The 25422-nt window shown below is 44.1% G+C and overlaps 1 protein-coding gene across 1 annotated transcript in view; it reads right to left on the bottom strand.

Annotated features, from left to right (window-relative positions):
• Nucleotides 1-25422, bottom strand: part of Bltp3a (bridge-like lipid transfer protein family member 3A) — a 46053-nt gene that overhangs the window by 15713 nt on the left and 4918 nt on the right. The window contains exons 2-14 of the mRNA XM_070023937.1: nucleotides 12266-12428; nucleotides 12128-12166; nucleotides 11673-11764; nucleotides 11178-11367; nucleotides 9373-9513; nucleotides 8566-8736; nucleotides 7760-7952; nucleotides 5740-5826; nucleotides 4852-5022; nucleotides 4375-4514; nucleotides 3889-4030; nucleotides 2740-2933; nucleotides 1135-2564 (exon numbers count right to left, since the gene is read on the bottom strand). Coding sequence (XP_069880038.1) covers nucleotides 1135-2564; nucleotides 2740-2933; nucleotides 3889-4030; nucleotides 4375-4514; nucleotides 4852-5022; nucleotides 5740-5826; nucleotides 7760-7952; nucleotides 8566-8736; nucleotides 9373-9513; nucleotides 11178-11367; nucleotides 11673-11764; nucleotides 12128-12166; nucleotides 12266-12428 — 3153 coding nt within the window. The remainder of the gene's footprint in view (nucleotides 1-1134; nucleotides 2565-2739; nucleotides 2934-3888; nucleotides 4031-4374; nucleotides 4515-4851; nucleotides 5023-5739; nucleotides 5827-7759; nucleotides 7953-8565; nucleotides 8737-9372; nucleotides 9514-11177; nucleotides 11368-11672; nucleotides 11765-12127; nucleotides 12167-12265; nucleotides 12429-25422) is intronic.

Here is a 25422-nt window from a genome sequence, read left to right on the forward strand (position 1 = left end):
GCTTGAGTGGTAGAGCACTAGCCTTGAGCTGAAGAGCTGAGGGACAGCGCCCAGGCCCAGAGTTCAGGACCCACGACCGGACCCCAAAAAAAAAAAAAAAAAAAAAGTATAAAAAACATTTTTTTTAATTAAAAAAAGAAAGTCATTATTGATGTCTCAAAAGAGCTGTATCACATGCTTTTCCTTTGCCTTTTTTACCTCTTCCTTTCCCCATGTATCTTTATACTGTCCATTTAGACAATTTTGGGGGGGGAGTTGTTTTGATTTGCAGTAATAGGGATCCAACGCAAGGTCTTGCACAAACTAGGCAAGCGCTTTACCACAGAGCTACATTCTCAGCCTACTCGTCTCCATTTAGAAAAGGCAGCACAACAGACTGGTGATGTGGCTCAAGAGGTAGAATGGAAGCATGGCCCCTTAGGTCAATCCTCAGTATGGCAGAGAAGGATGGAGGGAAGGTAGGAAAGGAGGGAAGGAAAGCTGAAAGGAGGGAGGGAAACAAGAGAGAGCAGGCACACACTTGGGGATTAGAAAGTCCACCAAAAAGAATATACAAAAGCTGGGACATGGTGGTGCATAACTATAAGCCCAGAACTCAAGAGGCTAATAAAGAAGGATCATAAGTAACAACAAACAAAAAAATAGCATTTGTGCTAGGTGTGGCTCAGTAGTAGTGCACTTAGTATTCATGACGCCCTGGGTTCAATCCCCAAGCACCAAAAAAAAAAAAAAAAAAAAAAAAGACAAGACAAGCATAGTGACGCATGCCTATAATACCAATACTTGGGAGGTAATATCAGGAAGATCATGAGTTCAAAGACCATCCCAGGCCAGCGTGGGCTACATTAGCTTACAAATAAATAAACAAAAGTAAATCCAATAAAAATTATATAGATCCAGGAACTGTTCTTCTGATATAACATCTATATCAATAATTATAAATCAGTAAAAGAGAAGATAATCTAATTCTAAGAGGTAATAAACATTGACTTGACAATTGTTCATTGAGCTGGCCATTCTATGTGTTCTCCTGGACTACATCATGGTGCTTTCAGTGTAGCCAGAAGGAAACTTTAACCCCAGTGGTTAGAACTTGAGGAGACAGGGGAACTAAAGGAGGCAAGAACCACTCACTTGGCAGGGGGCAAGGACAACATCTTGTGCACTGTGGAGGTCATTCGGTCCCTTCCCAGACTGAAGGCATCCTTAGTTAAGGATACAGCTTCCTTGGTGAGGTCCATGGTGGCATGCAGAGCTTCCTTGGTAGCATCTTTGGTCATGTGAATAGCACTCGATAATTCTCCCTCAATGTTCTTCACGGGGATGGGGTCTCCTGGCCCGTTTACAGCAGGAACCTTGCCAGCTGGAGACGTCAACACAGTTGGTGAGGTGGAGGCTTGGGCTCTGCTCAGCTGCTTAGCCTGTAGGGACTCTACTGCCTCATGGCCCTTTCTTGCCAGTTGCTGTGCAGGTGGACCTGAGTCCTGCAGCTCTCCATTACTATGTGGCTGAGCTGCACCAACATTTTCAATGTTACTGTTCTCAAGCACCTTCTCAGGGCTTGCTGGGCCCTGGTCTGACGAGGCATCAGACTTTAGTTCCTGATCCTCTGATGGAGACAGCTCTGAATCTATGAGGCTAGTGGTATCTGAACCTGCAGAGTCACCATCCACAGTCCCAGGGGTAGGATGCATGAGCAGTGCTACCTCAGCACTAGGAAAGAAGACACCAATGCAAGCTGTCTGGTCCTGTAGGGGAGATCCAGTCATGGCCTCAGTGTCCTTAGTCAGCTGCTCCTGAAGCCCCTGCAGCACCTCCTTCAGTCGGAGCAAGGCCAGGTACTGGTAGTGGTCGAGCCTCACGCAGACATGGGCAGGGGAGTGTACAAGCATGTGAACATCTGCTACATCCTCCAATTCTGTCAGAGGTCCTTTGTTGTCCACAGCACCACGGCCTTCTCTGATAATCTCTACGACTTCTGGAAGACCTGACAGGCTTTTTAAATCATGCTCAGTCTTTGACCTCTGATGAGGCACAGTTTCAGGGGCAAGGGCTTCAGAAAGGACAGGGCTGCCAAAGCTAGCAGATGGTTTCAGCCTCCCCTCTGAGGCCAAAAGGAGCTTCTGTGCCTGGGCTTGCTGCCAGCGGAGAGGCAGACAGGCCCAAATGGACAAAGGGAAGGGGGCCACAAAATTCAAGGTATGGCCTTTGAAGTTCTCTGTTCCTTCAAAGTCTAGGGAGATCTGGGTGAAGTAGATGGACCAGAGGTCTTGGGAAGCCTTAGGCTTTTGGGGAGGGTGAGAAGAATGGGAATCCATCTGGAAAGCATGATGTATAAAGAGCATGTGCAGAAGACTAAAGCCACCAGGAACCTTAGGAAAGTGGTCATAATTAGAATGAAAGAACTCAGCAGCAGCAAAACCCCGGAAGAGACTCTGGAGGTCTGGACAGCTACAGTGTGGGGCATGACGTGTGTTAGTGGCAATCATGCCTGATGCAGACAAGACAAGTGCTTGGGGTCGATGCAACTCCGCCTGCTGTCTCTTTTCCAGTGGGAAGCTCACCTTCAAAGAGAAAATAAAATGTAGTTCAGAATGGCTCATGTGAAAGACCATTTGGGTTGGGAAACTGTTTTGTTTTCACTTCCACCAAATGGACAGAGAACCATGGAGGATAGATAGTCATGGGGAAAATGCAGCTATGGTTATCAACAGGGGACAAAAATCCCACTTTCTCTACCTTCATCCGGAAGGCATCCAGTCGAATGTCCAAGTGCTCATTTTTCTGTCTTGAATCTTCCAGCTTATAAATAGCTTTGAATTGCTCCAAGCTACGGTATAAATCTAGGCAGAAAAGGTTTCCCCAGAGCAAACTAACAGGATCCACAGTAAATGTCAGACCATTTAACTGAATGTAGAGATTGGGACAGGGAACTGTAATGCAGAAAGAAAAGAATCATCAAGTAAAAGCAGCGGCTAGTAAGAGCCTTCTTATTTACTAGCCAGTATTTATTTTGTTGTCAATAGAGCAAAGATACATATTCATACAGGGCAGTTTTTTGTTTTGTGTGTGTGTGTATGTGTGTATGTGTGCACGCACACACGTGTGCATGCACGCACACACGTACCTGACCTGGAGCTTGAACTCAGGGCCTAAGCACTATCCCTAAGCTTCTTTTGCTCAATGTTAGCACTCTTACCACTTGAGCCACAAACTTTTTTGGTAGTTTATTGGAGTTAAGAGTCTCAGGGATGGGCTGGGAAGTTGGCTCAGTGGTAGAGTGCTTGCCTACATGCATACTGCCCCTGATTCAATTCCTCAGCACCACATAAGCAGAAAAAAAGGCAGAAGTGGAGCTGTGGCTCAAGTGGTAGAGTGCTAACCTTGAACTTAAGAACTAAGGGACAGCACCCAGGCCCAGAGTTCAGGCCCCATGACCTACCAAAAAAAAAGTCTCAGGGAAGCCAGGTACCAGTGGCTCACCACTGTAATCCTAGCTAATCAGAAGGCTGAGATTTGAGGATTGTGGTTCAAAGCCAGCCTGGGCAAGAAAGTCCATGAGACTCTTATCACCAATAAACCACCAGAAAATCAGAAGTGGTGCTATGGCTCAAGTGGCAGAGCACTAGTCTTGAGCTGAAGAGCTGAGGGACAGCACCCAGGCCCAGAGTTCAAGACCCACGACCGACCAAAAAGAAAAAACAGTCTCAGGGATTTTCCTGCCTGGGCTGGCTTCAAACCACAATCCTCAGATCACAGCCTCCTGAGTAGCTAGGATTACAGGTGTGCATCACCAGCTGTAGGGCAAATTTATGCAAAAATCCTAACAACACATACAACAAAGCTGACAAAGTTTAAACAGAAGAAATGGCCAGCACTCATGCTCACCTGGAAGCTCCTGATTATCTGGGAAGTAATACTCTGTGAACTCAACATGAATGGCAGAGACCTGAGTAGGGAGGTTGTGGAGTTTGCGACTGCAGGAAAGAAGTGTAGATGGCTTCTTACTGGGCTGTCCAGCTGTAGAAACCTAGGCAATCACAATTTACTATTAATACCTAGAGCAGTACTCACAACAGAATTCTTTCCTCTGAGAAGTACCTGCTCCATCCTTCCCTGTCACAGTGCTTGTCATGCATTCCTAAAACTTTCACACCTGCCTGGAATCCTCCCCAAGTTACTTTTTCAGCAGGAGGTTGTAGTAAGTCATTCAGGAAAAAACTAGGAGACTTTCCAAGTCCTTTTCTTAGAAGAAACAGACCCAACTGTAAATCTACTCAGAACTGAAGCAAATAGTCCCTGAATTCCAGTTTGTTCACACTGTGCTAGATGTCTTCTAAGTGAACTTTCTAACCATGTTTCTAATGTCCTTACCTGGTGGATATCCAGGTCATCCACTCGCACAACCATGCAGCTAGAGCGTAAGCGATTCCATGCTGGAGGTCCAAAGGCAGCCTGTCTGCCCTGAGAAGGATTTTTTTCAAGAGAGTTCTTTCGAGGACTAGAAAATGAGTCTAAATATAAAAAGATGGGAATTCTATTAATTCACTCTTGATAGAATTAGGAAGGTGAAAAATCCTAAAATCATTAATGCTATAAGTAGAAGTGTTTAACCTAGATGGAACCCAATCAAATTCTCCTTAAGACCAAGGTAGCATAAAAGACCATTGACAGATAATGACAGCTTCCCTCTAACATGACAGCTACCTTTAGAAAAAGTGACATAAATAAGAAAAAATACACCATCACACCATGTGATAATTAGATATGTTATTGTTTTTTCTCCATTGTTTCTCAAAGACAAATGGCAAGAGATTAGCAACTACAGTCTTGCAGTTTCTTTTAACCCACCTGCCTTCTTCCGGAAGGAAGAATCTACCCCCAGATGCCAGGGTGATTTCAGACCTGTCTCTTCATGCCACTTCTCCATTTTACTCTGAAATTCCATCACCAGCTTCTGGGCCCAGTGGCCTCGGGTTTCCATGGCCTCACAGTGCCTTACCCAATGTTTGCAGCTATCACCTGGGCAACACAGAAGCAAAAAGAATTCAGCTCTAAATCATGGTCCAATGTTCCAATTTTTCCCTCCTGTCAGTACAGTCACAGTTCATTCCCAATCCTACAAGAATTCTCTCTAGGATAAGGAAAAGTTACCCACTGAGCATAACCAAGTTTTTCTGAACTCTACATGTAAGTTTTCCCTAAGAATACTAAAGGCCAGCTGCTGACTGCTGTCATCTTTGACCATGGTCTACTGGAAAGACTGTAAACCTAGTGGAGATAAGAAGCTGGAAGGCAGAATCAAAAGCAACACATTAGCTGAGCTCACACCTGTAATCCTAGCTACTCAGGAGATCTGAGGATCACAGTTCAAAGCCAACCCAGGCAGACAAACTTGAAAGACTCATAACTCCAATTAACCACTAAAAAGGTGGAAGTGGAGCAGAGGCTCACACACTAACTAGCCTTGAACACAAAAGCACACAGGCCCTGAGTTCTAAGCTCCAGGACAGGCACAAAAAAGCAGCACCTTAGGCATTTGTTCCCCACTTCCTCTCATCAATCATCAGTATGAGACCATCCAGGTTTCCAGAAGATGTCCTCTTGGATACGCCCAACATCTCTCTGAGCATGCACTGCAATCTCTGACACTTCCTAGTCAGTCAGGGATGAAACCAGGAATCCATCCTTGATATTCTTAGTCATGCTACAACTGAACCCATTCAGATTTCTCCTAACCTGCCCAGTGGAAGGGGTAGTAGTCAAATGCCATCCTGCGGAAAGTAAGCTGCATGGCACCGCCCATGAGTCTGTTTGCAGAGACACCTACAAGAGAAAAATATGGGTGAATAGCACTGGAACAAAGAAGCCTAACCACCACCTGAAGGATTTGGGAGTCCTCTGGAGGGACAGCATGAAAGCCCAGTTGGTGATACCATGTAGCTCAAAGGCCATTATGCCAGGTGACTTTCAAAACTTCAGCCCTACTCTTTTGAGTTGCAGTAGTAAACAGACATGCTCTAAAAGATCCCCCTTTTCAAAATTAAAAAAGTAGAAGAGCTGGGCACCAGTGGCTCATGCCTGTAATCCTAGCTACTGAGGAGGCTGAGATCTGAGGATCACCGTTCAAAGCCAGCCAAGGCAGGAAAAGCTCTTATCTCCAATAAACCACCAGAAAACTAGAAGTGGCCCTGTGGCTCAAGCAGGAGAGTGCTAGCCTTGAGCTGAAGAGCTGAGGGACAATGCTCAGGCCCAGAGTTCAAGCCCCAGGACCGACAAAAAAAAAAAAAGAGTACTCCATTGTCTCTATTTTAAATGGCTGACAGGTTTCAAATATTCACAGAGTAAACCACATACCAAGGTATGATCAGCTAGGTTATTAGTCTCATATTTAAAAATATCTCATTCAGCCAGGTGCTGGTGGCTCACACCTGTAATTCTAGCTACTCAGGAGGATAAGATCTGAGGATTGCTATTCAAAGTCAGGCTGGACAAAGAAGTCCATGAGAATCTAATCTTCAATTAATCAGCAAAAAGCCTGAAGTGGAACTGTGGTTCAAGTGGAAGAGCATTAGTCTTGAACAAAACAAGCTCAGGAAAAGTGCTCAAGTCTTGAGTTCAAGTACCAGGGCTGATGCACATACGCACATGCACACACAAACACACAAAATCTCATCCAAAACTCCCTTAAATTGCACCAAGCAGACTGCTTTAATTTAAAAATATTAAGTCTCCCTTTCCCACAGTATAACCCCTGTTTTCACTGTATTTGATGTTGGTATAATTTGTAGAGGAGAAGGGAGAAAACAAATTGTTTAAAAAGGGATACAGGTGGACTCATTGCAATAATGAGATGTACAAGACGTTATGTCGAAAAATGAACTTTACAACTCTGGCGGGGGGGAGGGGGACAACAAAGGAGGAGGCAACAATTTGATTTGTAACTCTGTAAGGTATTTTCACAATTAAAAAAAATTAAATCTACAGTTATTCATGTCTTAGCATGAATTACATGGCCTGGATACTTGGAGAAGACTGTGCTGCACATCTCTTATTAACAAGCAATATAACCAAACTCTCATTTATTTGATCTTAAGACTTCTGAAAGGACAAAAAACAAAAAGAGGAGAGGAGAGGGGAGGGGAGGGGAGGGGAGGGGAGGAGAGGAGAGGGAGAAAGGGGAAAGGGAAAGCAAAGGGAACTGAATCAAGGTCTTATTAAGAGGCAATTATAGCTAGGCACCCAGTGGCTCATGCCTGTAATCCTAACTACTCAGGAGGCTGAAATCTGAGGATCACAGTTGGAAGCCAGCCAGTGAGACTCTTATCCATTTAACCACTGGGGGGGTGGGGGGGGGGGACAGAAGCAGAGCTGTGGCTCAAAGTAGTAGAGTGCTAGCCTTGAGCAAAAGTGCTCAGAGACAATACCCAGACCCTGAGTTCCAGCCCCACAACTGACCAAAAAAAAAAGGCAATTTTAGGATGGGGTATAGCTCGAGCTAGTGGCCTAGCACGTGCAAGGCCCTGGGTTCAGTTCCTAGCACTGAAAAAGTATGACAGGTGACCCCTAAAGGCTGAATAATAGCACTGACTCACATCTACCTGTAGCTACCACAGAATGGCTGAGGCCCAAGTAACATTTGTGATTAAATGAAACCAACCCATAGACTCTACAGTGCTCCTAGAAAATAGCCTATCTCCAGCTCTGTCCAAAATTAGAAAATGGTTTGCACCCATCCCAGGCTCATGCCTCACAGTACCTGGCTCTCGGGACTGGCTGTCATCACAAATATGAAGGTCCAAGCGGGAGATAAGGAGATGATAGGAGGACTCTTTCACATCAAATTTCTCAAAGTACTGGCTGAGACGGCTGCTGCTGCTGCTACTGTTGCCCTGGCTGCCACCAAATGCCTGGGCCCATGTCTGCTGGGCACTGGGTGCAGGTGGAGTAATCTAAAAGTGATACAGAGAAAAGAAGAAAGTCCGGATATTGAGAGGCTCTCCTTCACAGACTTTCTTTAAGCTTCATCCTGATCTGAGCAAAACCACAGTTTATCAGAACATCCCTTCCCTATATGCTTTCCCAACTAAATAATCCACACTCCAAAATGCCTAATTGTAATTAGTCTAGTAACTGAATTTTCTTCTCATGTCTGAATTGCCTTTCAAGCTAATCCCCACCAGGAATTAGCTGACTGATGTTAAAGTATCTCTTCCAAGTCTTTCCTAAATGCTCTCTTGAGAACTGCACGGAAAGATGCCCCTTCTTGGTGCTCTCAGGGCAATGATCCCCTCTGTTACAGCGCTCATCACACCCCACTCTAACAACTTGCCTATGGTCTATTGTCTGAGACAGTGAAAGTCCCAACAGGATCAAAAGGCTTTTTCTACTTTTCCTCCTCAGTGGCTTAGCCTATGTAGCTGATACAACAGTACCCAGGGATCAGAATAAATGAAATACAAAAGGTTCAAGTCAAATAAAGTGTCAGTCCCACCTATGTTGGTACAAATAAAGTCTGGTCCACTACCTCCCCACCCCCACAAGGGTGTCCACTTTGTGTGTAACCTGGACAGGTTCAGGGGCCAAACTCTTTCTTTGCTGGGCTGCCTTCTCCATGGCTTCACTCAGCGACTCAGCATACTTCATCATAGCCTTGAGCTGTGAGTCAGTCAGTACCCAGAGCAGGTCATCCAGCAGAAACATCAGCTTGGAGGCTATCACATTGCAATCTTTGGTCTGGGGTGGGGAGAAGGAACAGAGAACATGGGGTTTAGCAGCTTGTATCGTTCCAATCCCATAGTGACTGATGTCCAGTTTAGGAGTAGCAAGCACTATAGAATATACAAGTTTAGACAGGTGCAAGTGGATCATGCCTATAATCCTAGCTACTCAGGAGGCTGACATCTAAAGACTGTGTTCAAAACCAGCCTGAGCAGGAAAGTCTGTGAGGCTCTTATCTCCATTTAACCACCAAAATGCCCAAAATAAAGCTATGGCTCAAGTGGTAGAGTGCTAGTCTTGAGCACAAAAGCTCAAGGATAGCACCTGGGCCCTGAGTTCAAGCCCCAGGACTGGCACACCCACAAAAACAAGAACTCAGGTTTGCTTGACTAACAAAAAGCAGCAATAGTCAACTGCCAGGTGCCCTATGTCAATGTGCCTAAATGTGGGTAAAAATTGTGGTATCCAAAATTTTAAAATCAGGCGTTGGAAAGCCCTCTCACTAACAACATTATGCAACACTGAATTGCAGGTCCTCCTGTTACTGCTGTCTTTCCAAGTGCCACTAATTCTACAATGAGAGGACAGTACCACCCAGGCTGTCTAGGAAAAGAAATGAGAGGCTTTCATGAGGACAGGGGACAAACTCACTCTTCTCTTGAGAGCTATCTGGATCCTGCCTTGGTTGGTAATAAGCCTCAATGGGGTGGTGACTGGGTCCTGATCACCATTATCTGTAGCATCTGCTTCAATTCGAAGTGTTTGCCAAGTTATTTCCTTAAATGTTAAAACCTGGAAGAAAAAGTAAAATTTCTTTTTTGTTGTTGATTGTGAGGCTTGAACTCAGAGCCTGGGCGCTGTCCCTGAGCCTCTTTGTGATCAAGGCTAGCGCTCTACCACTTGAGCCACAGCTCCACTTTGTTTTTAAGTGGTTAAAGAGTCTCACAAGGACTTTTCTGCCCAGGCTGGCTTCAAACCAAAATACTCAGATCTCAGCCTCCTGAGTAGCTAGGATTACAGGCTTGAGCCACTGGCACCCAGCTAAATATCTGCATACAGAGAATAACATTAACCAAGAGGCAGGAAGTCAGAGACTTCTATCTTCCTAAGTTGGGATCCTAACAACATAAAATAGTAGGTCAGGGGCTGGGAAGGTGGCTCAGTGGTAGAGTGCTTGCCTTGCATGCATGCGGCCCTGGGTTCGATTCCCCAGCACCACATAAGCAAAATGAAAAAAAAAAAGCCGGAAGTAGCACTGTGGCTCAAGTGGTAGAGCGCTAGCCTTGAGCTGAAAAGCTGAGGGACAGCGCCCAGGCCCAGAGTTCAGGCCCCACTATCAGACCCCCCCCAAAAAAAAGTAGTAGGTCAGAAATCTGTATTCAAGGAAAGGATGTGGTTAAAAGAATTGATGAAAAATAACTTAAACTAAAAACACTCACCTTCCCTCCCCCCCTCACTGAGAGCCATCTTAGAACTGTCCTTGCTTCCAACCTTGTTAAATCACCTCCACTCCCCTTCCCCCTGAACAAACACACAGGGGGTCTTGGAAGAGAGCCTAAGACCAAGGCCATGTCTGCCCTGACCCTCCTGGCAAACACAGATATGTTTGAAACCTTGAAACCCTCTACTCAAGATAAGATTGCTCTCCCACCTGCCTCCATCTCACCCTGCTCCCATCTACCCCACGTGATTTCACTTGTTCTGCTTTATATTTAAAGGGACCCAAGTTGTAAGGGATATGTGCCATTTCCTCTTCAGGGCTGAAGAAGACTGGGTTGCCCTTCCTGAATAAAACTTGTTGGACTAGGGCTGGGAAGGTGGCTCAGTGGTAGAGCATTTGCCTTGTATGCATGAGGCCCTGGGTTCAATTCCTCAGCACCACATAAGCAGAAAAAGCCAGAAGTGGTGCTATGGCTCGAGTGGTAGAGCACTAGCCTTGAGCTGAAGAGGTGAGGGACAGTGCCCAGGCCCAGAGTTCAGGCCCCATGACCAGCCAAAACAAACAAACAAACAAAAAAACTTGTTGGACTGATGCATTCACCTTTCTGCCTTTTTATTTTCTTACAGAAAGAACATCTTTTTAAGAATTTCTGAGGCTGGGAAGTTGGCTCAGTGGTAAGGTGCTTGCCTTGCATGCATAAGGCCCTGGGTTCAATTTCTCAGCACCACATAAGCAGAAAAAAGCTGGAAGTGGCGCTGTGGCTCAAGTGGTAGGGTGCTAGCCTTGAGCTGAAGAGCTGAGGGATAGCACCCAGGCCCAGAATTCAAGCCCCATGACCAACAACAACAACAAAAAAAGAATTTCTGCTACTTTGGGCAAGACTGATTAGAATATATATATTATAAAGACACACATAAATATTTAACAATAACCCCTCTTCTGTATAACTAATGTAGGCTAATTTTTTTTTAGTTCTCCAACTTGATTCTCTCCCTCAAAACACTAAAGCCCTTACCTCTCCTCGGCGGGGATCAGTGATGCGTGTCAGACGAAGGTCACTCTGCTGCCAGCTGGGGTTGACACTATAGCCTTGGAGCTGCCACAGTTCAAAAGAAGCATGGAAGGCCTTGGAGTGAATCTTGATGGTGATGGAATTAACGATGATGAACATCCCCTCCACCACTTTCTCAGCAAAGCCATACTCACTACAACAAATGAGGTAGACCAATGATCAGTCATATGAGACCTTATACAGAATGTACTCTAGAAGACATTGGACTAAGATACTGGACATGAGAACTATGAGTGCTTATTTTTCTTTATGTCTCCTTTTGTTGCTTTTTTTTTTTTTGGTCAGTCATGGGGCTTGAACTCTGGGCTTGGGCGCTGTCCCTGTGCTCTTCAGCTCAAGGCGAGTGCTCTACCGCTTGAGCCACAGCACCACTTCCAAAAGTGGTAATAAAAATAAAATTCTTATTTTTAACTAAAAATATGATCTTCAGCAACTGACCTCTGTCCTGAAGCAAGAGCAATGGGTGACTGTCCATTGGGGGGTCGAGGCTCCTCGCACGTCTTCATCTCCACCTCTACCTTATCCAGACACTGGAATGAAAGCCATGCAGAGCTGAGCATACAAAACCCACACATGCTGACTATTACCCAACAGTCACCACGAACTGAACTTCTGACTTTACATGTCAGAAGTCCAAGGGAAAACAATTAAATCTAAGAGTCTTAACAGCAAAAACTCAGACTTCTCAGTGCTAATTTCTATTGTAGAGAGAAGTTCTGGAGTAAGACCAGACAACAGTTACTGTGTCGGTATAACTCTCTGACCCTAACGAAGCACCTATCACTCCCAAAAAGGTCAACTTGTCATGACTCCTCCCCACCTCCTCTCCTTACTTTTAAAAACACACCCTAGTTATCCCCATTTGATTACTTGCTAACAATAAAGGCCATTACCAAGCAAATGGGGTGCGTCTTCAACTTTGTCCACTGAATCTGAAAGAGGAAAGCAAAGGCTCAGTGCTGTGGGAACTGCCCCAAGAAGGTAGGCCTGCCGGCCGAAGACAACAGCATCACTCTGATCCCTTTTCTCACCCGGATAGAAGCCCTGTTGCAGTAGACCCTAGTGATGGCTAACCATGTAGGCAGTTCCAGCACATTCTGTAGAACTTCTTCATCCAGCTCCAAATTGGTCAGTTGACCCTCCCCTTTCAGGGTGCTCAAGTTGATTTTGTCCGGGGAAAGATTCTTGGTGAACCTGAAATGAATGATGATGCAAAGCTATTATTTTCATGGGAATTTGCTAAGAGCATACTATAGTTGGAGAAAAAGAAAAAAATTGGAGAAAAGAAAAAGTTAAAGAACAGCTAGTGGCCATGCTATGTAAGATGTTAGACGTGTTACAAGGTGCTGGTGGTTCACACTTGAAATCCTAGCCACTTAGGAGGCTAAGAATGGATTCTATTTTGATGCCAGCCACAAGCAGAAAAGTTCACAAAACGTATTCCTAATCCATAGTTAGGTGCAGTAGCACATGCCTGTCAGTGCTTCATGGAAGGTTGATTGGCAGGATTAAGTTGGGCACTGTTGGCTCACACCTGTAATCCTAGCTACTCAGGATCAAGATTCCAAGCCAGACCAGGCAGAAAAATCCCCATGAGACTCTTAGTTCCAATTAACCACCCAAAAACTGGAAGTAGAATATTGGGTGCCAATGGCTCATGCCTGTAATCCTAGCTATTCAGGAGGCTGAGATCTGAGCATCACAGTTTAAAGCCAGCCCAGGCAGGAAAAGTCCGTGAGACTCTTATCTCCAATAAACAACTCAGAAAACTGGAAGTGGCGATGCGGCTCAAGTGGTAGAGCACCTGCCTTGAGCTGAAGAGCCCAGGGACAAAGCCCAAGCCCAGAGTTCAAGCCTCATGACTGACAAAAAAAAAACAAAAACAAAACACAAACCTGGAAATGGAGCTGTGGCTCAAAGTTGTAGAGCACTAGCCTTGGGCAAAAGAACTTAGGGACAGTGCCTAGGCCCTGAGTTCAAGCACTATAATGAGGAGGAGGGAGAAGGAGAGAGGAAGAGGAGGAAGAGGAGGAGGAGGAAGAGAGAGAAGGAAGGAAGGAAGGGGAAGGAAGGAAGGAGAGAGAGAGAGAGAGAGAGAGAGAGAGAGAGAGAGAGAGAGGAAGGGGAGGGAGAAGGAGAGGGAGAGAGAGAAGGGCTGGGAAAGTGGCTCAGTGGTAGAGCGCTTGACTTGCATGCATGAGGCCCTGGGTTCGATTCCTCAGCACCACATAAGCAAAAAGAAAAAAGTTTTTTCTGCTGGAAGTGGTGCTGTGGCTCAAGTGGTAGAGCACTAGCCGTGAGCTGAAGAGCTGAGGGACAGTGCCCAGGCCCAGAGTTCAGGCCCCACGACTGGACCCAAAAAAAAAATTTTTTTTTTAAATTTCAGCCAGGCATTGGTGGCTCACGCCTGTAATCCTAGCCTTTCCTACCCGGGCTGGCTTTGAACCACGATCCTCAGATCTCAGCATCCTGAGTAGCTAGGATTACAGGTGTAAGCCACCAGCACTCAGCAACCTTTTGATATTTCTGAATCCCCACATGCAAAACAACTAAATAGATGAGGCTGGGAAGGTGGCTCAGTGGTAGAGCGCTTGCCTTGCATGAATGAGGCCCTGGGTTCCATTCCTCAGCACCACATAAGCAAAAAGAAAAAAGCCGGAAGTGGCCCTGTGACTCAAGTGGTAGAGCGCTAGCCTTGAGCTGAAGAGCTGAGGGATAGCACCCAGGCCCAGAGTTCAGGCCCCACGACCAGACCCAAAAACAAACAAACAAACAAACAAACAACTAAATAGCAACTCAAAAAGTCCATGGGTATATGCATATGAGTTTAAAAAAAAAACTGGGGCTGGGAAGGTGGCTCAGTAGTAGAGTGCTTGCTTCGCATGTATGAGGCCCTGGTTTCTATTCCTCAGCACCACATAAGCAGAAAAAGCCAGAAGTGGTACTATGGCTCAAGTGGTAGTGTTCACCTTGAGCTGAAGAGCTGAGGGACAGCCCCAAGCCCAGAGTTCAAGCCTCACAACCGACCAAAAAAAAAAAAAAGGTCCATGGAATCAATTGGCCTGACCCTGTCAAGGCAACCCCACAGAGCACTCAAATCTCAATAAACCTAGGGCTTTACTCTTAACAAATACATATTGAGTGAATCGTAACAGTAAGGTAAATTTTAAGGGACAGGAAAGGAGCATCCCTTATAGGACAGACAGGACACATACAAGCATGATAGGACAAATGTGCTTCTCATTGCAGCTTGTCTGCCTATATTGTGGGGACTCAAGAGGAAGTGTAGTGCTAAGTAGCCAAACATGTTCATAAGATTTTATAAACTGCGAGCTGAAATCAAGCAGTTCATGGAGATGAAGGGAAAATCTATCAGGGAACTCAGCGATAGCAATTGTGTGACCTAGCACTCACAGTGAACATTACCAAGTACCTCTCAGAGCTGAAAGTCAAGCTTCTTAAGACCATTGGTTTCAAATGTGAAATCATTTACAACTAAATTCAGGCTAGTAAAGCACAACTCAAAGGAAACGTATTATTGTGCATTTCTCCACTCTGGAAGGTCAAAAGCCTTCTAGGACACTTGAATGTACTGGTGCAAAACAAATTTAATGAAAGACTCAAGGACATGAAAAGTAAACAAATGGAACTGAACATCTTTGCTACACCACTGAATGTGGAACCAGATGACACACCTGATAAGTACAACACAAAATCATCCATCTGCAAAACTATGATGAGCTGAAACCTAGGTAAAATAACTTCCCACTGCCTGAGTTCTATAAACAATACTTAAGCAATGATGATTTTCTCACTGTGGGGAGACATGCACTAAAATACTCATCTGTGTCCCGAACAACTTCCTGCTGCAAGCAGTTCTTTTCAAAACTTATCATCCCCAAAAGTTGACTATGCTTTAGACTGACACAAACCTGGAAAGCAAATGCAAGTAGTAATATGGTCAATACTAGCTAATGTTACTCACTTTACAAAAAAGAACAGCTCTAGCCAAAACACTAGGTAAAAGATAATTAAATGTTTGAATAAATATAGCAGGTTAGTCTTTAACTTGTGTGTGTGTGTGTGTGCGTGCGTGCGTGCGTGCGCGCGCGCATGCGCATGTTTATGCCAGTACTCAGGGCCTCATGCTCACTTAGCTTTTCCACTCTACCACTTCAGCTGGTGCTCTTCTACTTGAGCCACAACTCTAGTTCTGGTTTTTGCTCCTTCATTAGAGATGAGAGCCTCTAAGGTTAGGCACCAGTGTGTCACACCTGTAATCCTAGCTAGCTACTCAGGAAGCTGAGACTAAGGATCATGGCCCAAAGCCAGCCCAGGCAGGAAAGTCTATGAGACTTTCAGCTTCAATTAAGCACCAAAAAAGCATAAGTGGTAGAGTGATAGCCTTGAGCACAAAAGTTCAGGGGCAGTGTCTAGGCCTTGAGTTCAAGCCCCAGCCACAGGACTGCACACACAAAGTCTCCTAGATTTATTTGCCTAGGCTAGCTTTGAACCTCAAACCACAGATCTCAGCCTCCTGAGTAGCAAGATTTACAGACATGAGTCACTGGTTCCCATGTAAATTTTGTATAACCTGTGAAGATGTTATCTAAATGACTGTTGGTGGAAAAGTTTCCCACTTATACTCTAAGGACTGATAGTAATACATGATGACTCCTACAAGCTGTTTCCTTGAGCAATACTGACTGTACCATTTGACAATGGGAATAAGTTCTGAAAAATGCATTAGGCAGTTTTGTCACTATGAAAACAAACATCTGTGTATACGGACTCAAACCTGGATAATATAGTCTACTACACATGGAGGCTGTATGGTACTATGTTCCATCAGTTAGTTTGGTCTATCACCAACCAAAGTATCATTATGTACTATTTAACCATACACTTTTTCACTTATCAAGTTACTTTTAGGATTCAACAAAAAACAACAAATTATTAGCTTCTCAAAAGAGCAGTATGAATGCCTTACTTGGGTTGGGCACCGAAAGCTCACACCTATAATCCTAGATTTCAGTTCGAAGCCAGTCCAGGCAGCAAAGTCCTTGAGATTTCCCCCCCTCACCCCACCCCCAGTCCTGGGACTTAAACTCAGAGCCTGGGCACCGTCCCTGAGCTTCTTTTACTCATGACTAGCACACTACCAATTGAGACATAACACCACTTCCAGCTTTTTCTGTGTATGTGGTACTGAGGAATTGAACCCAAGGCTTTACGCATGATAGGCAAGCACTCTACCATTAAGCCACATACCCAGCCTCCATGAAACTCTTATCTCCAATTGATCACCAAAAAAAAAAAAAAAAATACAGGCTGGGAATGTGACTCAGTGGTAGTGTGCTTGACTACCATGCAGGAAGCCCTGGGTTTGATTCCTGAGCTGGTGACTCACACCTGTAATCCCACCTACTCAGGAGGCTGAAATCTGAGGATCATGATTCAAAGCTAGCACAGGCAGGAAAGTCTGTGAGACTTTTACCTCCAATAAACCACCAGAAAAGTGGAAGTGGTGCTGTGGCTCAAGGGGAAGAGCATTAACCTTGAGCTGAAGAGCTGAGGGACAGAGCCCAGGCCCAGAGTTCAAGCTCCAGGATAAAACACAAAAAAATAAAAAATAAAAAGTGGAAGTGAAAGTGTGGCTCAAGCAGTAAAATGCTAGCCTTCAACATAAAAGCTCAGGGACAGTGGCCCAGGACCTAAGATTCAAGCCCCAACACCGACCAACACACACACACACACACACACACACACACACACACACACACACACACACACACACACACACACACACACACACACACACACACACACACACACACACACACACACACACACACACACACACACACACACACACTTATTTTTTTTTGTCGGTCATGGGTCTTGAACTCTGGGCCTGGGTGCTGTCCCTCAGCTCTTCAGCTCAAGGCTAGCATCCTACCATTTGAGCCACAGCGCCACTTCTGGCTTTTTCTGTTTATATGGTGCTGAGGAATCAAACCCAGAGCCTCATGCATGCAAGGCAAGCAAGCACTCTACCACTGAGCCAACTTCCCAGCCCCCACACACCCTTAATTGGAGCTGTAGTGGTAGAAACTTTCCTAGTATATATTAGGCACTAGGATTAATCCCCAGCATCCCTAACTGTCCTCCCCCCAAAATTCCTGATTTTTCTTGTACTTTTCTGCAGTAACAAGTAGCTTTGAAAGGTGATCCACAGAGCTAGTTGTTATGGGGGAGCTTTGCTGACCAAGGAAATTACTACTCCAACAATTAGGAAGCAAAAATTCAGTTCTTTTGTTATCATAACAGGGAACAAAAGCTCAAGCTCTCTGCTTGTTAAGAGTATAACTAGGAGGTCTGGGAAGGTGGCTCAGTGGTAGAGCACTTGCCTTGCATGCTCAAGGCCCTGGGTTCGATTCCTCACCACTACATAAGCAATAAAGAAAAAAGCCAGAAGTGGCGCTGTGGCTCAAGTGGTAGAGCGCTAGCCTTGGGCTGAAGAGCTGAGGGACAGCGCCCAGGCCCAGAGTTCAGGCCCCATGACCGGACCCAAAAAAAAAAAAAAAAGCGTATGAAGCCCTGAGTTCAATTCCTCATCACCACATAAACAGAAAAAGCCAGAAGCAGCAGCTGGGCACCAGTGGCTCACACCTGTAATCCTAGCTACTCAGGAGGCTGAGATCTGAGGATCATGGTTCAAAGCCAGCCCAGGCAGCAAAGTCCGTGAGACACTTATCTCCAATAAACCACTAGAAAACCGGAAGTGGCTCTATGGCTCAAGTGGTAGAGCACTTGCCTTAAGCTGAAGAGCTGAGAGACAGTACCCAGGCCCAGAGTTCAAGCCCCACGAATGACAAAAAAAAAGAAAAAAAGAAAAAAGAAAAAGCCAGAAGTGTCCCTGTGGCTCAAGTGGTAAGAGTGCTAGCCTTGAGCAAAAAGAAGCTCAGGGACAGTACTCAGTCCCTGAGTTCAAGCCTCAGGACTGTCAAAAAAGAGAGAGAGAGAGAGAGAGAGAGAGAGAGAGAGAGAAATAAAGAAAGGACAAAAAAGAAAAAAGAGTATAACTAGATTCAACTTCAGCAATGTGATTATGAAACCAACTGGACCAAGTTATTTCTGATAACCAGTCTTATTTTCCCAAGTAGCCACTGGAATTTGAATTTTTTTTTTCTTTTATCAGTACCAAGGCAAAGGCCTGAATTCAATGTCTCCAGTTTTCTCATCTTGTTTGCTAGGCTGGTGCTCAGCAACTGAGTCATGCCTCCAGCGAGGAATTTAATTCCTAAGAAGAATCACATTGTATACCTCCTCCTCTTTTCCATATTTCATAAGCCCTGTACAAACTTTATTTCACTATTTGTGCTCCGAATAGATGATGATATTATTCATAGTTCAAGAGTGGCTAAAAAGGCTAATGGCAGCCTTATATTTATTCCACTTCAAGTATGTGGGAAAACATTTTTTGGCCATCTGTTACTATTATGGAATATAGATGCTAAAATGAAATCGAGTTGGAAAAACAGATTTATCAAAGTTTCATCACTGCCAAAGGATTGCAATCTGCCAAAGAGACAACAGAGAAATGCTCTCAGACATCTTTGTAAAAATGTACCACCATGTCAGGATGTGAGAATTTTTTCTTTTTTTTTTTTGCCAGTCCTGGGGCTTGAACTCAGGGCCTGAACACTGTCCCTGAACTTCTTTTACTCAAAGCTAGCACTCTGCCACTTGAGCCATAGAGCCACTTCTGGCTTTCTGTTTATGTGGTAGTGAGGAATTGAACCAGGCTTCACGCATGCTAGGCAAGCATTCTACCATTAAGCTGTATTCCTAGTCCAGGATGTGAGAATTCTTAGATTTGCAGATCCTCAGAATTTCAGGACCAGAAAAGATATTAGATAATTATTATCTCAAATTTATAATTTGCAAATGAGGAAACAAATGGCCACAAGTTAAATGGTTGCTCAAGAGAGTCATAACTAGCCAGTAGGAAGTCAAGACTATGTAAATGGAAGAAATGAAACTTAACTAGTATTCATTCAACATTCCTACTACCCTATCCTTTATCCTTCAGAATCTTTAGTCAGTTATATTGTAAGCTCTAATAGTCGGTCAGCTTCAAATCCCACAGAAATAGAACTCTCAAAGGAGAATCAAAAAGACCCACAAATAGATGCTGCTCCCTTCACAAGCCTTTGCACTGAGAAGGTAATCACAGCCCAGATCTCAGCTTCCAAGCTTCCTACAACCATCAGTGTCAAAGTATTTTCACTGCTTGTCTTCAAGAGAAGACAACACAACTCCAAAACAAATCACTAATACAGAGGAATTTCCTGCATCATCTCAGTAAAACAAAGGATTACTCTTGTAGCCAGCACTGCTCCAATCCAATCTGGTGGACTTCTTCATTCAGATTTTATGGGTTTTTTTAGGAGAAAATTCTTCCTACATTTGTTTACAATGTTATGTGTTTAAATTGTTATCTGAGATGCACTTTATATACAGTGACTCATTTCCGAACTTCTATTTATGCCAAGATCACACTGTCCTTATTACTTTGTGTGTGTGTGTGTGTGTGTGCAAGTCCTGGGGCTTGAACTCAGGGTCTGCGCACTGTCCCTGAGCTTCTCTTGCTCAAGGCTAGCACTATACCGCTTGAGCCACAGTGCCATTTCTGGCTTTTTCTGTTTATGTGGTGCTGAGGAATTGAACCAGGCTTCACACATGCTAGGCAGGCTCTCTACCACTAAGCCACACTCCCAGCCAGGTTAAAACATCTTAAGCCAGGATAAGCAAGGCATGCTTATAGTCCCAGCTGTTTGGAAGGTGAAGCACAAAAACTGCTTGCTTGAGCCAGGAATTTTTAACACCAGCTTGGCAAAATATTGAGACCCAAATAGATTATTGAAAGAGAAAAAGGAAGGAATGGACAGGAAAAAAAATGCAAGGAGCTATAAATTTCCAAGTGATCATTTTATTTGGTACACTCTACAATTTTTTTTCCAGTCATGGGGCTTGAACTCTGGGCCTGGGCACTGTCCCTGAGCTCTTCAACTCAAGGCAAGTGCTCTACCATTTGAGCCACAGCACCACTTCAGGTTTTCAAGTGGTTAATTGGAGATAAGAGTCTCATGGACTTACCTGCCTGGGCTGGCTTTGAACTTTGATTCTCAGATCTCAGCCTCCTGAGTCACTAAGATTAAGATGTGAGCCACCAGTGCCTGGCCACCCTAGAAATTTTATATGTTCTAGTTTCAATATCAATCACTTAGGACTATATTCATTATTTTTTAATTGGTCATGAAGCTTCAACTTGGGCCAGGGAGCTGTCCCTGAGCTCTTTTGCTCAAGGTTATCACTCTACCATTTTGAGCCACAGTGCCAACTTCCAGCTTTCCAGTGGTTAATTGGAGATAAGAGTCTCCCGGATTTTCCTGCTTGGGCTGGCTTTGAACTATGATCCTCAGATCTCAAACTCCTGAGTAGCTAGGATCACAGGCATGAGCCACCAACACCAAGCATCAATTTTTTTCTTTTCATTACTTTTCAGATAGCATTTTGTGGTTTTGCTCAGGGCCAACCTCTGACCACAAATTCTTCTACCTATAACCTCCCATGTTGAAATGGGGTAACAGTAACTTTTTGCCCAGGCTGGCCTCAAATCACAATCTTCCCAACTACCTATGGCATGAAGTGGTATCTCATCACGGTGTTGATTTGCATTCATTGCTTTAATGGCTACTTTTTCTTTTACAATTACTTCATTCTAAATCAAATACTATTTTCCCACAACACACACACACACACACACACACACACACACACACACACACACACACACACACACCATCACCCAATATTGCGCCAAATCAATAAAATGAGGATTCTTCACTGATTCCCATTCCTTAATTCTCCACAGTAACCCTGTAACCCTCATCGCTTAGATGAGAGCCTTACTAAAAGCCTGATCTATTTGGCAAAGGCCCTAACATTCTGTTTGATCAGGAGTCAGGCCTGTAAGATCTATATTATGGACTTTCACAACTCCCCTCTCCCTCCCCCATTCACCTAACTAGATACTCTCTTATTGACCAGTCTACAAGAAGGATTTGGTGCACGCCTCAGCAACAGTAACTCACAGCTGCCTGCTGCCCTTTGGCCTTTCTTGATCTCTGACCAGACCCCCAATAGCCAGGCTTTTTGCTGGTTCATTGGAGATGTAGTCTTTCATACTTTTTTGCCTGTGCCAGCTTCAAACCTTGAAGCCCCTGACTTAGCTAGAATTACAAGTATGAGTCACTAGCACCTAGCTAAGGGACAATTGTTTCTGTGGGGTTATTCTGAGTACTGAAACACATTAGCATTCCTGCCCCCGCCACACACACATACACACACACACACACACACACACACACACACACACACACACACACACACACACACACACACACACACACACACACACACACACACACACACACACACACACACACACACACACACACACACACACACACACACCCCCACTGGTCACACTCCTCAATCACTATGACAAACAAAAATAGTTCTTGCTGAGATCTTACTCCAGGAGAGTATCCTTCCTCTTTCACTCTTTCAGACTTCCCAAACAACCCACAAAGACTCAGAATCCATCATATGTAGCTAATTCACTGTGGGTTTTGTGGGCTAGCTCAGAAAACCAGTCAACATTATAACCCTGTTTGTACTGGATCACACACTCCAAATATAAAATTTAAAAATAAATTTTGGGAACAAAATACTTCCATTCAGTTAGACTTAAATACACTGATATCTAGCCACCAATGTTCTCTATAATTTTTTATATTATGGGTTGGCATCCAAACTTACATATAACCAATGCACTATATAAAAACTAAGCATACATGTAAAATGATTACTAAAGTAGGCAAATAAACACAATCCAATAAATATATTCAGTCCTTAATTTTATGGCAAGTAGGTACAAACTACATACAACATGCATGGTAACATGCAATATTTTATTTAATTCTCCCTTAACTACAGAACCTGTTGTTGGAAACAACTGAACTTGCCCTGAGCACAGAGATAGAAACACCCTTAATATACTGCCTGAATTAGATTTCCTTGCCCATCTGCCTCCAATTCCCCAAGTCTGTTTCCTGATTTCTAGTCATGTACTCTCAAGGTAGATATAGTGTCTCATGCCTATATGTCCACTGATGTAGAGGCTGAAGCAGAAGGATTGTGTTTGTGGCCAGCCTGTGATACATAATGAAACTTTGTCTCAAAAAAAACCCAGGGTTGCTGGGTGCCAGTGGCTCATGCCTGTAATCCTAGCTACTCAGGAGGCTGAGATCTGAGGATCTCAGTTCAAAGCCATCCCGGGCAGTTAAGTCCCTGAGACTCTTATCTCCAATGAACCACTAGAAAACCAGAAGTGGCACTGTGGCTCAAGCGGTAGAGGGCTGGCCATGAGCTGAAGAGCGCAGGGACAGCGCCCAAGCCCAGAGTCCAAGTCCCACAACCGACCAAAAATAAATAAATAAAACAACCCAGGGTTTAGGGAAGGGGCGGGGGGGGGGTGGCAAAACAGGACTGGAAATACAGGTTACTGGTAGGGTGCTTGCCTACCCAACACTACACAAGAAAAGCAAGATATAAAACTGAATGTTGTAGACCACACCTGTAGTCCAAGCACTCAGTATAACTTGAGCCCATGAGTTCAATAACAGCCTGATAAATAGAGTGAGGCCCTGTATTTAAGGAGAAAAAAAGTCCAACATAAAAGCCTACATGTACAGTTCTATTTATATAAAACACAAAAATAGGCCAGTGGTTTCACTCTGATGGAGGAAATGACAGGAAGGAAGCACTGATGGGCTTCTTGAGTGCTGGGAATATTCTGCTTCTTCAGAGGTTTTTGGTGCCAGTAGGTGCTATGTGCAGTTTGAAATCATCAGTAGATGAGAAGCAGTACAGTGACCAAAGAGTAGAGCCCTGGGATCTGAGTGCCAGCATTAGAATCTCAGTTCTATCACCTGCTAGTTATGACTGGGCAAGTAAGCCTTTCTGTGCCTCAATTCTTTACCTATAAAATGAGCTTAATGTCTACCTCATAGTGTTATGATGAGGATTAAGTTCTCACAGACTTGCAAATGCTTATTAGTACAGATGTCTATTATTAAATATTTGCTATGTAAATAAAATCCTTTATTCATTTGTGTGTGTGTGTGTGTGTGTGTGTGTGTGTGTGTGTGTGCGCACTCATACTGGGGCTTGAACTCAGGACTTGGATGCTGTCCCTTAGCTTTTTCACTCAAAGTTGGCTTTCCACTACTTTCCACTTGAGCCACAGATCCACTTCTGGCTTTTTTTGTGGCTGATTAGAGATACTAGTCTCATGGACTTTCCTGCACAGACTGGCTTTGAATTGTGATAAACAGATATTAACTTCCAAGAGTAGTTAGGATTACAGGCATGAGCCACCAATCCCTGGAAAAAGCACTTTATTCTAAAGCAACACAAGAAAATAAGAGAAACAGGGTTGGGAATGTGGCTTAGTGGTAGAGTGCTTGCCTAGCATGCATGAAGCCCTTGGTTTGATTCCTCAATTCCACATATGCAGAAAGAGCCAGAAGTGGTGCTATGGCTCAAGTGGTAGAGTGCTAGCCTCGAGAAAAACAGCCCAGTCCCTGAGTTCAAGCCCCAGGATTGGTACCAAAAAGAAAAAGAAAAGAAGGCATTTATTATTTGACTAGTTATTAGAAAATGCAAAGTAATTAGCTGAGAGATTACAGTGACATAACTAGTCTAGTGTCAAAGAACATGACCTACAATTTGAGAGTGGCCTGCAAGCCTTCACTAAAGAGATTGGGCAAGTAGACAGCCTCTATGAAGCTAGAACCAGGTATTGTCCAATGGGAACAGCCTCCAGCTCTTCAGCACTCTGCAGCATTCTAAGCAGAACCTGAAGAAGCTGAACTCAATCAGACTCATTCATCAAAAGGAATTCTTAAAACCTATGCCTCTAATTACACCTAATACTGAAATTTTCTAAATACCTACATCAAGTCTATCTGCCATGACTTTTTCACTCAGTCATTTAGAGTAAATAATTAAGACTTCCAATGGGTTTCTAAACGGGCCAGTCAGTTTTCTGTCATTCATGCTGTGAAAGTGTCCGTACCCCCTCTAGTCATGTTATAGCTACTTTATTAAATAGCTATTTCAATGTCATACACTGTAGGAAATACTGTACCCTAATCCTCTAAAAAAAATCTGCTAGCAGCCAAGCGCTGGGGGCTATCATCCAAGCTACTCAGGAGACTGAGATCTAATGATCTCAGTTCAAAGTCAGCCCGTCCATGAAACTCTTATCTCTGATTAGCCACCAGAAAAATGAAAGTGGCACTGTGGCTCAAGTGGCGATGCTTGCCACCTAAAAAGCACAGGGACAGTGCCCACACCCAGAGTTCAAGCCCCACAAAAACAACAACAACAACAACAACAAAAAAGCCAGCTCAGGAAAGGAAAGGCCATGAGACTCTTACTTATCTCCAATAACCACCAGAAAACCGGAAGTGGCACTGTGGCTCAAATGGTAGAGCGCTTGCCTTGAGCTGATAGAGCTCAGGGACAGTGCCCAGGCCCAGAGTTCAGGCCTCATGACCCATTAAAAAAAAAAAAAAAAACTGGTAGCTATGAACTTTTCTTCTTTATTCTTAACTTTTACAGATAAGAAAAGGAAGGCTTAGAACCACTACCCTGATTCTTAGTGGCAGAGCTAGACAGTGAATCTGGTTTCTATGGCTCCAAAGTTCATGCTCTTTTCATTAGCCATAATCCCTTGAGTTACTTCACAATTGATCATATGTCTTACTTGTACAATGAAAGGTGATCTCAAACAAGAACTTAATTTACTGAAAAATCAATTGTGTTTATCCACCTATTTATTTAGACAGGGTCTCATTATACAACTCACTTGGTAGCCCAGGCTGGCCTCAAATTCATGATCCTCCTGCCTTAGATTCTCAAGCGCTAGGATTACAGGCATGTACTACTATACCTGACTAATTTGGACTATTTTTTTAAAATGAATAATTACTTTGTGTTTTTAGAGAAAGTTCTCAGGTCTATCTAAATGAATACTGTGCATTAAAGTTAT

Source organism: Dipodomys merriami, unplaced genomic scaffold (genome assembly GCF_024711535.1).
Source record: "Dipodomys merriami isolate MVZ:Mamm:240054 unplaced genomic scaffold, mDipMer1.0.p SCAF_16, whole genome shotgun sequence".
NCBI lineage: Eukaryota > Metazoa > Chordata > Mammalia > Rodentia > Heteromyidae > Dipodomys > Dipodomys merriami.